The sequence below is a fragment of the Galeopterus variegatus genome, unplaced genomic scaffold (genome assembly GCF_000696425.1).
Source record: "Galeopterus variegatus unplaced genomic scaffold, G_variegatus-3.0.2 Scaffold979, whole genome shotgun sequence".
NCBI classification, from domain to species: Eukaryota; Metazoa; Chordata; class Mammalia; order Dermoptera; family Cynocephalidae; genus Galeopterus; species Galeopterus variegatus.
Genome location: NW_007727090.1, coordinates 835,043 through 851,749, shown reverse-complemented (window position 1 = coordinate 851,749; position 16,707 = coordinate 835,043). Strand labels below are relative to the sequence as shown.

The 16,707-nt window shown below is 35.9% G+C and overlaps 1 protein-coding gene across 1 annotated transcript in view; it reads left to right on the top strand.

Annotated features, from left to right (window-relative positions):
* The first annotated feature begins 270 nt into the window (after positions 1-270).
* Positions 271-16,707, top strand: part of RAVER2 (ribonucleoprotein, PTB-binding 2) — a 61,539-nt gene continuing 45,102 nt past the window's right edge. Inside the window, exons 1-3 of the mRNA XM_008573980.1 lie at positions 271-334; positions 7,348-7,817; positions 11,679-11,870. Of these exons, the coding sequence (XP_008572202.1) occupies positions 7,395-7,817; positions 11,679-11,870 (615 nt within the window). The 5' untranslated portion in view covers positions 271-334; positions 7,348-7,394. The remainder of the gene's footprint in view (positions 335-7,347; positions 7,818-11,678; positions 11,871-16,707) is intronic.

Here is a 16,707-nt window from a genome sequence, read left to right as displayed (position 1 = left end):
TGCATGGTGTGCTCATGAAATAGAATATTTCATTTGAGCAGAAATATGGACAATGTATAGGGGTTGTATTGGGAAATGTATTTGGAGAGGTAGGCTGGTGGCATATCTGGTGGGCTTTGAATGCCTCTTTAAATAAGTGATGGGGATCCATGAAAGATTTTTTTTTACATGGGGCATGGTGGTGGTGATGGTGGTAGGCTAATAGAGCTAGATTATCCACTAACTACATTTGTGTCTTTTTTGAATTCATGGTTTTGTCTTTTTCAGGAAGTTCATGATTTGTTAAAAGACTACGAGTTAAAGTACTGTTACGTGGACAGAAATAAACGAACAGGTAAAATTTTAGTTCTAAGCATCTGATTTCATTTTACTCATTGTCAAACAAGAAACCTTAATGTCTTTTAATGCTTAAGCTAACCTATGAAATTCTTAAGCATTAAATCATATAAATATTCCATAATTTAGTTTCTGAAGGTAATATTAGTATCCTAAATTTTAATCACATTAACTAATATAATGTTACTAGACTTATGAATTTTTATAGGTGTTCTAAAGTTATGTGAGGGTACCTCAGAAAGTTCATGGCAAAATAGAATTAAAGGATAATATGAATCATCCTGTGAACTTTTTGTAGACCCCTCGTATGTTATAAACGGTGTTCTTAATAGGCTTGGTGTCCCTCAATTTTAATAATATATTACTGGACTTAGTGAATAGACTGTGTGATTTGACCTTTAGGAGGGCAAGTAGGGAAACTTGCTTAGTTTTTCTAGGAACTAGTTTTATGTCTGTGATATTAAAAAACTAAACTAGGTTATTTCCTTTGTGTGCATATGTCACGTAAGTGTTTAAAAGCGACTTTTGAGAAAATAAAGTATGGAGGATGATATAACCACTATGTACACATCTACTCCCAAATTAGCAATTGTTAATATTTTGACTTTAAAAAGTATATACATGCTAGAGTTGTAATGTAGATCTACTGAATTTTTTTAGGTTTTTTTTAAAAAATGGTAGGAATGTTACAATGAAGATGAAATCCAGTTCCTACTGCTCTCTGAATCCATTCCTTTCCTCCCACTTTACCTAGGGGCAAGCACTTATGAATTTGGTTCATATTTTCCAATCTGTGCCTTTATATTGTGGTAGTCATTAGAGCTGTTCACAGATTCTTGTTCTTTTCTTCTGGGCATGAAATAAGGTAGTACTTCCCTGTCCCTCTTTGAAGGTAGGGGTGGACATGTTATCTGCTTTTTGATGAATGAAATGAGAGTGGAAATGACATGTATCCCTTCTAGGTGGAAGATTTCAGAGCCAGCATTTGATTTACTGCTCACCTTTCCCCCTGCTAAAGTAATTGGGGAAGGTTACAGAGACTCTTTCAACCTAAATCCCAGAATGACCATAAAGAGGAAAGCCTTCTGTCTTCCTTAACTTCAGCATGGGATATGCAGCATGAACAAGAAGAAAAGGTTTTGTTATGCTGTTGAGATTGTAGGGCAGCTTGTTACCACAGTGTCTTGAGTAATACCTGTAATTTATACATTATATATATATTAATCAATGGTATTATTATGGGTTTTCTTTTGAGCTTTATATAAATGGTATTCTAAATGGTATTCTATGTTTTATTTAGTAACTTGCTTTTTTTTTTAACTCAACATTGTTTTTTAGATCTTTCCACATTAATACATATAACTCTAGCTCATTGATTTAAACTACCACATATTATTCTGTCATGTGAATTTATTACAATTGATGTATCCGTTACTGATAGATATTCAGGAAACTTTAACTTTCCCAGTATTCCAAATAATACTGCAGTGAATATCCTTTTAATTGTCATCTTCTTCTTCTTCTTTTTTTTTTTTTTTAAGATGACCGGTAAGGAGATCTTAACCCTTGACTTGGTGTTGTCAGCACCATGCTCTCCCAAGTGAGCTAACCAGCCATCCCTATATAGGGATCCAAACCTGTGGCCTTGGTGTCATCAGCACCACACTCTCCCAAGTGAGCTAACCAGCCATCCCTATATAGGGATCCAAACCTGTGGCCTTGGTGTCATCAGCACCACACTCTCCCAAGTGAGCCTTGGGATGGCCCTTTAATTGTCTTCTAATGTGCATTGCAACTGTTTCTCCACAATTGAAGTGCTGGGTCATAGGTTATGCACAATTTCAGTGTTACTAAATATTAACAAAGAGATTAGTGGTAACAGTTTTCACAACTCACGTAGAGCCAGTGTGCTGTTCCCACTAGCCAGGATGATAGCCTCATAATTCATGGAGCATCAGGAGCAATATACAGGAGGGTTTTTTCTTAATCATGGGGAAAATTTACTCTAGAGTAATGATGATTTTATCTTACCTAACAAAACTTAAAAACAAGACCAGAAAGGATCAAACTGTTTCCTGGTAGCTTAACCACATCCTAGAACAAAACTCAAGAATATTTTTATAAATACAAAAACATCTAGCACCCAACAAGGTAAAATTTGTGATGTCTGGCATCCAGTAAAAATTTCCCAGACATGGCGAAGAGGCAGGAAAATATAACCTGTATTGAGGAGAAAAATCCATCAGTTGATCTAGAATTGACAGAAATGAATTAATGAAAATGGACATTAAGGGCCGAGCCCGTGGCGCACTCGGGAGAGTGCGGCGCTGGGAGTGCAGCGGTGCTCCTGCCGCAGGTTCGGATCCTATATAGGGATGACCGGTGCGCTCACAGTGCTCACTGGCTGAGCGCAGTGCGGCCGGTCTCAAAAAGGACAAAAAAACCAAACAAACAAAAAAAATGGACATTAAACTAGTTTTTATAACTGTGTTGCGTATGTACAAGAAGTTATGGTAAAAACTGAACATGTCAAGTAGAGATATGGAAGATACAAAAAATTATCCAAATGAAATTTTTAGAGATGAAAATTGGAATGTCTGAAATGAAAAATACACTGGATAGAATTAATGGCAGGGTAAACATTATAGAAGAAAAGATTAATGAACTTGAAATCAGTGATAAACACTATTCAGAATGAAACAGAGAAAAAAACTATAAAACATGAACAGAGTATCAGTGAACTGTGGGGCAAGTTCAAGAGTCCAAATGTTGGAGCAATTATAGTCCCTGAAAGTTGGCGGGGAGGGTAGTAGAGAAAAAATTTAATAATTAATGGCTGAAAAATTTCCAAATTTGATGAAAACTCTAATCTCAGATATCCACAAAGTTCAACCAACTCCAAGCACAGGAAAGATAAAGAAAACTACAAGGCACATTATAATCAATTGCTTACGATTAGTGATAGAAAATCTTAAAAGCATCCCCCCACCCCAAAAGGACACATCGTATGTACAGGGACAAAGATTAAAATGACCACAGGTTTCTTGGAAACAACACAGTGAGAAGACTACAGGCAGCATCTTTCTTTCTTTAATGAATGAAAAAGAAAAGGTCAGCCTAAAATTATTTACCCATGAAAAATATCTTTGAAAAATGAGGATGATGATAGATTAGCTGATTACCTTGATTTGATTATTAGACAATGTATACATGTATTGATGCATCACACTGTATTCCATAAATATGTACAATTATTATTGTGTGAATTAAAAATAAAATAAAACTTTAAAGAAAATGAGGGTGCAATAAATATGTTTTTAAGTTACACAAAAGTTGAAAGAATTCATCAACACCAAACTTGTGTTATAAGAAATACTTAAAGATGTCCTTCAAACAAGAAGAAAATGATAGTTGGAAATTTGTACCTACACAAAAAAATGAAGAATACCAAATATGGTCATTATGTAGGTCAAGACTTTTTCTTAATATTTAAATCTTTTTAAAAAGATAATTGATGTTAAAAGCAAAAATAATAACACTATATTGTGAGATTTATAACACACTTAGAAATGAAATGTATAACTAATAATACAAAGGCTGGGAGGAGAGAAATAGAAGTACACTTATAAATTTCTTATACTGTACACGAAGCTGTGCAATATCACTTGACAGGAGACCAAGCAATGACTTGTAAAAGGATTGGGATCAGTTGTGTAATATTTAAATTAAACTAGTAAAATAGTTATAAAATTAATCTCAAATTCTCTTATAGCCTTTCCTCTGTAGAGTGACATCAGCCACTTCGAGAGCCAGTGTGAGAAAAATTATATTATTTTAGAGAATTTGTAGTCTTGGAAAAAAATGGAAGAAGATATAGAAGGGAAAAAGTGACCTCTTTTTCCTACTGCCTGAACTTTCACATCTGCTTCATTATATTATTGAAATTCTACCATAAAATCTTATTTAAGTTGAATAAATGGAGATAAAAAATAAGAGATTGTCAGTTTTTAAATTTATCAGTTAATCTGTGTATGCATACATTTATTTATTCATTCATCTAACATTTACAAAACATCTACTATGTGCCATGCACTGTGGTAGTTGATGAGAATACATTCATTAGTAATTTAGGGAGCTCACAGTTTAGTAGGGGAGCAGGCATCTAAACAAATATATTACAGTGAACTCGTAGTGTGATACATATGACAATCAAAGCAATGTTCAAAATACATAGGTATTATAAAACAAGGAATGGTTAACTCTAACTGGAAGAGAGGACCAGGGAAGGCTTCCTGGAGATCATGATGCAATAATTCGTGGACTGGATTTGGAAGTCAACAAAACGTTTGGCATAGCTGAAAATATGGGGAGGGATTCTGTAGGAAAGGGAATTGCATGTATAATGTATAGATGCCTGAAACAACTTGATATCTACAGGGAGCTATACATAATTTAGTATGGTTGGAGAATAAAGAACTATGGTGGGACGGGAGGAAATATGGCAGTTAATGAGGCTGGAGTCAGATCATAAAGGACTTTGTAGAGCATGACTGAGCTGGGACTTGGCTTTGTTGGTAATACCAAACCATTGCATATTAGGCAGTAAATAAAAACACTTAAACTTCTGTTTTTGAGAGATCACTTTATTGTGATTATGGAAAAATGATTAAAAAGAGGAAAACCTAGAGGATTGAGGATGAATTCAAGACCTGTTTAAAGGGGGGAATTTGAGAATTCTTTTTATGAGGGAGACAGATGGAGACAGGATCTCAGTTAACTCCCAGGTTTCTGATGTGTGAGTATTGTTGCTACCAGCTAAAATAGAGAATAAAGGAAGAAGAACAGTAATGGGATTTTTTTTTTCTTTTTTTTCTTTTTGGCAGAGATAGGATGAAGATCATTAGTTATGTTTGGACAGTCAGTGGGAATCGGTATGTAGATAGATATGGAACTGGAGGTCAGAAACAGATTTGGGAGACATAAAAGTATAGGAGGCCTCTGTGAGCTCTCAGATGAGGTTATTTTGCTCTATTTAATTGCTTTCATAGCCCCTCATACTTTCTTTTTGATGACACCACATTTGTAAGTCTTTATTAAATGCAAAATCTTTATTAGTGTCCCCTATTGGATTGTGAGCTCTATGTTGAAAGGGATCTTACCTGTTTTGTTCGCCAGTGTATTTGTAGTCCCTAACATGGTACCTGGCACATGATACTGAATAAATGGGAATGGACATAATTGGCCCAGGCGAAGAGGGGTAGAGTGAGAGAGGAGAGATTCATAGCTTGGGCTGCCAGGTATAACCACACAGATAATTACTGTGTGAATGTGCCAGGCAGGCACCCTAAGGAGTACCACCTTAGAGATGTGAATGGAGGAGAAAGATGTAGCAAATGAAATGGAGGAAGGAGTTCTTGGACAACCAGGAAAGAGTGTATCAAGGAAGTTAGGAAAGGAATGATTAACAGTTTCAAATGCCCTGAGAATTCAAGTCAAATATGAACTGATGATTTTTTGGGCTAATATAGGAATATAGCCAGTATTTACAAACTGTTGTTGTCTTGTGGGCTTGTTTTAGGGAAATAGAATTACATGGTATTTTATGTTAGCATGAGGGAAAAAGTATGGAATCAGAATAACTCAAGCCATTTAAAAAGGGTGTTAGAAACCAAGAGAGATTCTCTCAGTAAGGGTGGCAAAGCCATTTTTTCCTCTAGTGTTGGAAGAGTTAGCTGTTCCTTTGGCAATAGTTTCCTTGCATGTGTAGACCATGTTAAATGAAAAAACATGTTTCTTAAAATGTTAGCATCACACTCAGTGTGCTGAGATGCATGGGCACTAAGACCAACTGAGGTAGAGCAGATTGAGTGAAATGATAAGCAGAATTACCCAGGCTATTTAAAGTCTTTCTTTTTTACTGTATGCATATTTGCTGTACACAGCATATTACCATGTTGTAATTGAATTTGGGTAAATTAAATGCTCATATGGAGCAACTTCACCATATGTTCCAAAAGGAGAGGTAGAGGGAGAGAATTTTAGAGAGTAATATATATTTGTAACTTGTGGGTTGTTCTGTGTTATTTCTTTTATGGGGCTTTAAACTTCTCTTATAAAATTGCTCAAAATTTTTATATTCTTTTATGACAACAGGTAAACAAATTGATATGGCTAAAATTTAATTTTAACAGAAAAAAATGTACATATTTCATTGATTTAGGATCTTATTTGTATCATGTTTTCAATTATATAAATTATTATATGCGTTTATTGCTTGATACTGGGACAGCTTCATCAGGTAGACAGGACAAATGTTTTCTATTGTTTTACAAAGATTTGAAGTTAAGCTACTTGTCCAAGGTCAGAATCCTGTGATCTTTTCATTTGATATTGTTCATCAAAAAAGTATACCAAATTGTGTTTGTGTCCTGTTTCGATATAATTGATCTGATTTTAAGAAAATAAATATATGAATTAGAGAAAAAACTGGCCTCCCTTGGGCATTTTGTTGTCTTTTTGCTGTACTTTCATTTTTTCAGGTCCTTTCTATCAAATAGGATCTTTTAGAACTCTCTCAGAAGAAAGGTTTTGTAATCTTATTCTTTATAAAAGCTTTATAATATTTTATATAAGTTTTTTAGGGGAAGATTGAATATGCATGTGGTTGGAAAAGATTACAAACAATAACAACAGAAGAACCTCAGAATGTTGTAGGATCTTACAGTGGAGCTCGTAATATAATTCCTGTACTTTCTGTTTGAGTTACTGGTCATAACATGAGTTTAGTGGAGGTGTCAGCCTTAAAAACACAGTTAAATAGAATAAAAAATACCAGAGTGCATTGTATATAATAGGGGTATTACTTCATGATAATTTTGTTTTAGAAACATGTGCATGTAAGTGTGTACTGAGTCACAGACATAAAATGTTTTTCTTACTGTGGGTCATGGGCAAAAAAATTTGAAAACACTGGCCTAGAAAAGCTCTTTAATTCATTTTGTTATTTTCCAGCTTTTGTTACCTTATTGAATGGTGAACAAGCCCAGAATGCAATTCAGATGTTTCATCAATATTCTTTTCGAGGAAAAGACTTAATAGTTCAGCTCCAGCCAACAGATGCTTTGCTGTGTATTACCAACCTGCCCATTTCTTTTACATTAGAAGAGTTTGAAGAACTTGTTCGTGCTTATGGAAATATTGAGAGATGTTTTTTGGTCTACAGTGAAGTTACTGGCCATTCCAAAGGTTATGGATTTGTGGAATACATGAAAAAGGACTTTGCTGCAAAGGCTAGATTGGAGCTATTGGGTAAACAGTTGGGAGCATCAGCACTCTTTGCACAATGGATGGATGTTAATCTATTGGCCTCAGAACTCATTCATTCTAAGTGCCTTTGTATAGATAAACTCCCTAGTGACTACAGGGATTCAGAAGAACTGTTGCAATTTTTTTCCAGTGTACATAGACCCGTGTTTTGCCAGGTATGTATTTTTAAGAGATCATTAGAAATATTTAAATATATATGCATATATATTTGTTCTACATGCACTCACAGATTTATTTATCATACCTGTGTGAATATCACAATAGATAATTTAGTTCTCCTTTAGTCTATAATGAGGACTTTAATCTCATGGAAAATTTTAAGTCAATTCCTTCTGTTGGTGGGCCAAACAATATTGTTATGTAGTTAAGTATGCCTCAGCAAATCCATTGCTTACCTTTTCATTCCATCCATTTGTCCAGCCATTCATCCATTGATCGGTTTGTCTATCTAACTCTTATTTACCACCTTCTCTGTGCCAGACATTATAGACACTATGCCAAGTGTCAGAAATGCAGAGAATAGAAAGATACTCTGTCTTAATACCTCACCATTTTATGGAAGAGACTGACAAGTGAGCAAATGATTGCAAATCCTATATGAAGAATAAATGTAATAGGGAATAGAAAAGTATTATGAGGTTTAATAAAGAATGTATATTTCTATCTTAATGGGGTCAATGGTACCTGAGACATTTGAAGAAGGTCCTGAAAACTGACAACACTGGTGAGAATTTTCAAGCACTTTATCATAGTGAGATTAAATATATTCTAAAAAATAGAAATATATACTGTATATAACTCCTTCCCTTACAGATTTTTCATAGCAACTGATCAGTTCTTTCTCTCTTGCTTCTCTTCATTTCTTCCTTTCCTCTCTTCCCTTTTACCATCCTCTCTTCCCTTCCATGCTCCTCCTCTTCTTACCTCCCTTCTTTCCTCCTTCTTCCCTTTTTTTATTTCATCATACATTTGTTGAGTTCCTACTATTGCAGTAGAAATTTTGGAGTTGGGGTGTGTGTTTATATATACACATACACACACACACACACACACACACACACACACGCATACACACACGCATATATGCATATATATTTGTTTATTTTTTGACATAAAATTGTATGTGTTTATCTTGTACAACATGGTGTTTTTAAGTACATTTATATTGTGGAATGATGAAAGCTAGCTAATTAACATGTGTATTACCTCACATCTTTATCATTTTTGTGGTGAGAACACTTAACATCCATTTAGCATTTTTCAAGAATATATCGCTATTAACTATAGTCACCATGTTGTACAAGATAAACACATACAATAGATCTCTTGAATTTATTCCCTTTAGCTAATTGAAATTTTGTGTCCTTTGACCAACATTCCCCCCCCCCCACCCGCAACCACCGCAGCTCCTGGTAGCCACCATTCTATTCTCTACTTCTATGAGAGCAACTTTTTTAGATTCCACTTACAAGTGAGGTCATGTGGTAAACTACATTTTTAAGATTAATGCTATGGGGGCCGGCCCGGTGGCGCACTGGATAAGTGTGCCGCTTGGGAAGCGCGGCGGCGCTCCCGCCCGAGGGTTCGGATCCCACATACAGACCGGTTCCCGCTCACTGGCTGAGTGAGGCACGGGAGCAACACCGAGGGTTGCGATCCCGTTGCCGGTCCCCGGTCCGGTACGGGGGCAACACTGAGGGTTGCGATCCGTTGCCGGACACGGAAAAAGACAAAAGACAAAAAAAAAAAAAGATTAATGCTACCATCTTACTTTTTTTTTTTACATATCTACCCCTCCAGTCCCAATAAGCATCAAAGAAACTATCCAAGAACTGTTTTATTTCTTTGTTACAAAATATTCAAATTTTTAATCAAATCTTTGCCCCATTATTGAAAGTTCACTGGCATTATATGTTGTTCTTGAATACTAAGAATTATATAATGTTATCATCCTGTGGCCATACATAATTCTTTGTAGCTTTTTAGTTGAGACCTTTGAAGCAAATGTGAAAGGAAAGATCATTTATCATTTATTGTATTTGAATTATGGATTCCCAAATTAGAAGGGATATTATCATAAATCGTATATGAATTATGAATCCCAGAGTTGGAAAGGACATTAGAGATTATCTAGTCTAGTTTTACACCGGACAGAAAACATTTGCTGCAATATTTTGAGTGACCATGTAACTTCTGCTAAAATACATCAAAATAATGGAAAATTAACTAAATCACAAGTCAAATCATTACACCTTTGAATGGCTCTCATACTGAACTAAAATGAATATTCTCTCTGAAACTAGTAATGCTGTGGACTTAAAATGATTTTATCTTTTGAAAGACTTATAATGATGTTGTAATTTATATAGATTATTGTAATGAAACAGGAATAGTAAAAAATATTTTTTATAATAAAACAACTTTAGGATGGCTCTTTCATCAGTGGACTGTTAAGTTCAGGCTCTTTTCTGTAGCAGGTTGGTGTAGATTGTAGTAAAAGACACAGTCTCTTTGTGGAGAAGAGACCAAAGGGACTAAGAGCTTTACAAATCTGATTTTAAGATTTGGTTTGAACTATAAGAGGAATAGGATTGTTAGAAAAATGTTTGGAAGAGGTGGATATTTTCCCTTTCTTTGTGATTGGAAAAAGTTTAATGGAGAAAAGACTTTTGAGGGTAGTTTTAAAAGGAAGAAAGAACGTTAAGAAAAAATAGAAATTAGGTCTAAATATACAAGAAAGTAGAAAAAAGTTAAGCTTCAAAAATAAGAGGAAAGACACTAAAAACTAATAAATGATTTAATTGTAATATTAACTTATGAGATATTAAATCGAAATAGAAGTGTTGTAATATGTGTTCTCAAAGACATACCAAGCTTAATTTTGTCACATTTATCACTTTATAGTGTGAGTGTGTTTAAGATAATTCAGACATGTTCAAAACTTAGAAAAGTTTTAGTGTCTTATTTTGTTCTTATTTTTGCTCTTTGTACCAGTCTTTATAGATCCAGGACTTTAGTATCTTCCTGTATACTCTTGCCGATGGGTGACTGGAAATAACATGAGTTCTATGTGGCAAGAGTTTATTTAGGACACATGTAAAGATTTTTTTTTTTTCCTTTTTGTCTTTTTTACTGACTGGTAACGGGATCGCAACCCTCGGTGTTGTGCCCGTACCAGGGACCGGCAACGGGATCACAACCCTCGGTGCTGCGCCTGCACCGCGCTCAGCCAGTGAGCAGGAACCGGTCTCCACATGGGATCCGAACCCTCGGCAGGAGTGCCGCCACGCTCCCAAGCAGCGCACTCTCCAGTGCGCCACCGGGCCGGCCCCACATGTAAAGATTTTATGTTACATGTGGTATTTTAACAAACCTGGGCACAATTTTCCTAAATAAGATTTGCTTTGGTATACTTGGCCAAAGATCTGGGATCTGCCTAAAATATTGAAATAAAAGTTGAAAATGGTTCTTCCTTTCTTCTGTTGATCGTACTAACTTTATTTTACGTTGATATGTGGTCAAATATTTTTTCACTACGTTTTATTGTCCATGTATGTGGTCAAGGCTGGCTGGTTTCTCAGTTGGTTAGAGTGCATTGTTATAACACCAAGGACAAGGGTTCGGATCCCCATACCAGCCAGCCACACCCCACCAAAAAAAATTCTAGTGAATTTTGTTTTAGAGAAAGTTTTAATTATTGTGTCACCATATCTTCCTATAAATTACCAGTTATATATATTTGTTAATATGTAGGGACTATTATCATTTGAGCTTTGACTGTTAAATTAGAAAATCAAAGAACTTAAAAGAAATTTGACAGACTTTTTTTATCTTCCTGTCTTCAGGAAGGACTGTATCTAAGCAACTAGTAAACTTTTATTTTCATGGAGAAAGAATACATTATTTTCACCAGTATGCTCTGATATACTTGTTCTTGAATTTGATAATTATATATTGTAAATAAATGTTTCTAGGTAAATATCAGAATTCCTTTTTAATAAAATGTATTACATCAGCTTGCACAGGATGAAGGTAGTTACATTGGTGGCTTTGCAGTGGTTGAATATTCCACTGCAGAGCTCGCTGAAGAGGTTCAGCAAGCAACAAATGGTATGACCATCAGGGGAAACAAAGTCCAGGTTTCCTTCTGTGCTCCAGGAGCGCCAGGGCGAAGTACATTAGCAGCATTGATAGCGGCTCAGCGTGTGGTAAGCTTTTTTCTATTTTGCTCTCTTTTTTAGGACATAGAAAATTTCAGTATATTTTTATCTATCCAATCTATCCAAAGTAATTGGTCATTGATTGGACCATCATTATAGTTCCATTACATTGAAGACATTCTTCTTTTTTAAAAAATTGGCTAAATGGTAACTTTGTTAAATCAAACTGGAAACCATTACAAAAAAAGAAATTGTGTTTACTAAAGTATATTCTTCTTGAGAAATTTTTTGAAGGAGTTTTATTTATTCAGCAAATATTTGAGTTCATGTTTTGAGTGTAATGTGCCTCTTTTCTCGGTAAGTTTTCATAAGTATCCATTGTATAAGTAGAGGGAGACGGGTGCCTGCTTTTGGCTCACATGACACATTTCACTTAACTTCTTTTTCATAACTGTCTACTTAGTTCTCTCCCCACTTTTCTAGCCTGGAATTTCCTTGGAGGAAAAGACTGTACTTTCCTCGCAGTTTTTACTCTCGGCACTTAGCACACTAAATATTTGTTGGTTGAAAGAAGGAAGGAATACAGTTTTGAAGGAGTTGGGAAAGACTTTCATGATGAAGATAATATTTTAGAGTGACATTAAAGGATGGATGAGATAATACAGATTTTACATGAGACATAGTTGTACCAAAAAAAAAAAATCATTCATTGTTTATCTGAACTCCAAATTTAACTGAACATTCTGTATTTTTACTTGCTAAATCTGGCAACCCCAAGGAAGAAGAATGAGTAGTCACTTTAGGTGGAACAAAACCACTCAACGGCAGTGTGAGCTGTATTTATGTGCTTGAAGATCGTTAGGTGGTCTAGTTGGACTCAGTGTACAAGGGGATGTATGGTGAAGTGGTAGGTTGCTGCCAAAACAGGGAAGACAGTTGAGCACTCAGACAAAGAATTTAGATTGGATTTGATAAGCAGTGGAGAACTTATTTAAACAAAATAGTGTCAAGATCGAAGTTAAGCTGTTGGGAGATGAGTCTGAAAGTTATTTGTTGATGAACCAAGATAGAGGAGAGTAGAGGAGGGAGGAATAGATAGATTGCTGGTTAGTCTTATCTCACTTTTTTTTTTTTTTTTTTTGGGCAGGGGGCCCATAGGGGGATCCAAACCCTTGACCTTGGTGTTACCAATACTGTGCTCTAACTGAGCAATGGCCAGCCCCATTCTCTTACTCTTGATCTCACCTCTGGTCCTGGATCCCTTCTTCCTTTTTTCTTAGTTTGTCTGTTCCCTATAGTTCTTCTGTCATTCTTATATCCTTGCTTGCAGAATTTACTACTTCGGCCATTCATTAACTATTAACATAATTTCCTCTGGTTAAGCCATCTTTTAGTTGGGTTGGATTTGACGGGTTTACAATTCTGAATCCATCCAGTCACCTACTTCTGAACTCAGGGTATGGTGGCCTCTTGGAGAAATACAAACAACTGAGTGGCTTGATGCCACTACAAATGAGTGGCATATGTTTTTAGCTGCCCCCTCAGCAAATCTTTAGCTTGTCTCTTGTCAGCTTTTTCATTTTCTATGGCTACTATCTAAAACCTTCACTCTGTTCCTGCTTTTGTCCTTCTACGTCTCAGATGGTCCTGGCTCCTACTTTACAGAAATACAAAGGCCATGTGTAGTATTCATTCATTCAGTTTCTCTCATATTCCTCCAGCAAATGTGCTGTCACCAAGGTCAGGGGTTCGGGTCCCTGTACAGGCCAGTCACCAAAAAAAGGAAAAAAGAAAAAAAAAAAGATTAACAGGGATTTCTTATATTCAGATCTAGCAGGTACTTTACTATCTTCCATTGCTTGGTCTCTTTCTAACACTGAAAAACTCTGTACTCTGAATTCTGCCACTTTTTTCCCTAACTTTTTTTCCCCCCCTAAACGCTGGTATCCCTTAGATAGTATATGCAAGTGTGCAGCTTCAGGCTGTCTGGAAAACAACTTTACACTCATGTAAATAATGTCATCTTGTGCCATAACCAAGGTTCAGAATATCAAATAACCATGGGAAAAGAGGGCACTCAGAGAAATGCCTGCTAATAAACTGTATCCTTTTAAAATCTTTTAGGGCTCATGCAGTTTTAGGTCCCTATATGTCTTCAGTCCTGCTCACTCCAATGTTATATGTAATGTTTTTGGTACATATCTTTTATTAAGTATAAATCATAAATAGGTACTAAACTTAGAGTATTTCTACACCTACTGAGATAATAATGTGATTTCTCCCCAAGTTTATTAAAGTGGTGTCTTAGTTGGTTTTATGATACTGTAACAGAATACCTGAGACTAGGTAATTTATATAGAAAAGAGCTTTATTTGGCTTATGATTGTGGTGGCTGGAAGTTCCAAGATTGGGCAGCTGCATCTGGCAAGGACCTCAGGCTACTACTTCCATTCATGGTGGAAAGTGGAAGGATAGCCAGTGTGTGCAAAGAGATCACATGGCAAGAGAGGAAGCAAGAGAGAAACTGAGGAAAACAGACTCTTCAACAGCCCACTCTCATGGGAACTAATCCATTCCTGCTAGAGAGAATGAACTCACCCCTGAGGGAGGGGATTAATGTGTTCATGAAGAATCTGCCCCCATGACCCAGACACCTCCCTCTAGGCGCTGTCTCCCAAAAGCGCCATATTGGGGATCAAATTTCAACCTGAGCTTTGGTTGGAACAAACCACATCTAAACCATAGCATATGATGAATCATATTGATTGATTGATTTTCTAATGTTAAACTACGCTTGTGTTGTAAACCCTATGTCATGGATCAGTTTGTATAAAGTAGGGGTTATTTGTTCTTTGAAAGTTTAAGAGGTCTCATCTATAAAACTATTTGGACCTAGTCCTTGTGCCTCTTCCAGAGGGAAATTACTGATTACCACGTAGGTTTCTTCTATGGATATTTAGATACTTTAGTTTTATTTTTTTTTTCTGTGCCATATTAGACATTTGATTATATTCTATGTGTGTATCCATTTTGTTTACAAGTTAATTGGCACATATTTATAAAATTTCATTATTTTTTTAATGTCACGTCTGGTTTCCTACTTTTTATTCTATATTTCTTTGTGTTTTCTTTTTTGTCCTTGATCAGTCTTACAAAAGATTGATCTTTTTGTCATTTCCAATTAACAGCTTTTGTTTTATTCCTCATTTCTATCTTTTTTTTTGTTTTGCTTATTTCTGCCCTTATCTTTGTAATTTCCTTATTTGTTTCTTACTTGAATTTACTTTTTCCACATTTTTTTGGACACCAGTATTCTTTTTCCCAACTTTATCGATGTCAATGTTTAACTTTTTTGTTTTCAGTCTTGATTGATTGTTTGTTTGTTTTATTTTAACATTTATTTATACATTTTATGGAATACAGTGTGTTGTTTTAATATATGCATATACTGCACAATGATTCACTTAGGGTAGATGGCATAGTTTTGTACCCATTAGTCCACCATCAATCTTGATTGTTTTTTGATAAATGTATTTAAAGTATGTTTCCTTCAACCTATTTCTATACCATTAGCATTAGTTAGGGGATGTGCCATAAATTTTAAATTAAGAATGTTTCAGCTTTTGATATGATTTTCTTTTAAACTCAAAGCTTAATTAATACATATATTTTTTCAGTTTATAACCTATTATGGATTGAATTGTGTCCCCCCAAAGTTTAATGTGTTGGAGTCTTGGTCCCCACTGTGATAGTGTTAAGAGGGTAAGAAACCCTATTGTAGTTGTTGAAAGGCAGGGCCTTGGAGAGGTGATTGGATTGTGAGGACTGTACCCTTGCGAAAGAATTGACCTATTCTTGGAATAGGAATGGTTCTGGTGGCTTTAAAAGGAGAATGCATAAGAATATATTTCTCTGTCTTCTGCCATTCTTACCATATAACATACTGTGTATTATTGCGTTTCTGTTGCTTATAATAAAATACTACAGAACTGGGTGATTTATAAAGAAAACAAAATTTATTGCTTGTAGTTCCTGAGCCTGGGAAGTCCAAAGTCCAGGGAACACAGCTGGTGAAGGCCTTGGTGGTGGCGATAGTGACAGCAGGTATCACATTGCAAAAATGGTGGAGCAAGGAAACTAATCTCCTCATTCGTTCTCCTTGTAAAGGCTTCCAAACCATGCCCATGACCACCATTTTTAATCCATTCACTAGGCATGTTCCTGCAATCTACTCATCTTTTCAAGGCCCCACCTTTCAATTACCATAATAAGATTTCCCACCTTCAACAGTTACAACAGGGATTTAAACTCCAATGAGGTTGGAGTTGGGGGCATCCAGTCTACAGCACCCTGCATTGATGTAGAGTCACCTCACCAGATATGTTCCCTGGACTGTGGACTTCCCAGCATCCAAAACATGTAAGCAATGAATATTGTTTCTTTATAATTACCCAGTTTCAGCTATTTTGTTATAAGCAACAGAAGGACTAATACACAACCACTTTTTAAAAAGCTGTTCTGTAATAGATTTCTAATTTTATCGTATTATGGTTAGAAAATTTAGTCTCTAATGATTTAGGGAAGAGGGGATACTGTGGTTTCTTTTCTGGCCTGGTGCATAGTTGTTTTCTGTGAATGCAGCATGTATGTTCGAAAACAATATGTGCTGTATGCTTGTAGGTTTTTTTTTGTTTGTTTGTTTTTTTTTTGTCTTTTGTCTTTTTCCTTGTCCGGCAACGGATCACAACCCTCAGTGTTGCCCTCGTACCGGACCGGGGACCGGCAACGGGATCGCAACACTCGGCATTGCTCCCGCGCCTCGCTCAGCCAGAGAGCGGGAACCGGCCTGTATGTGGGCTCCGACCCCTCCGCGGGAGCCGTGCCC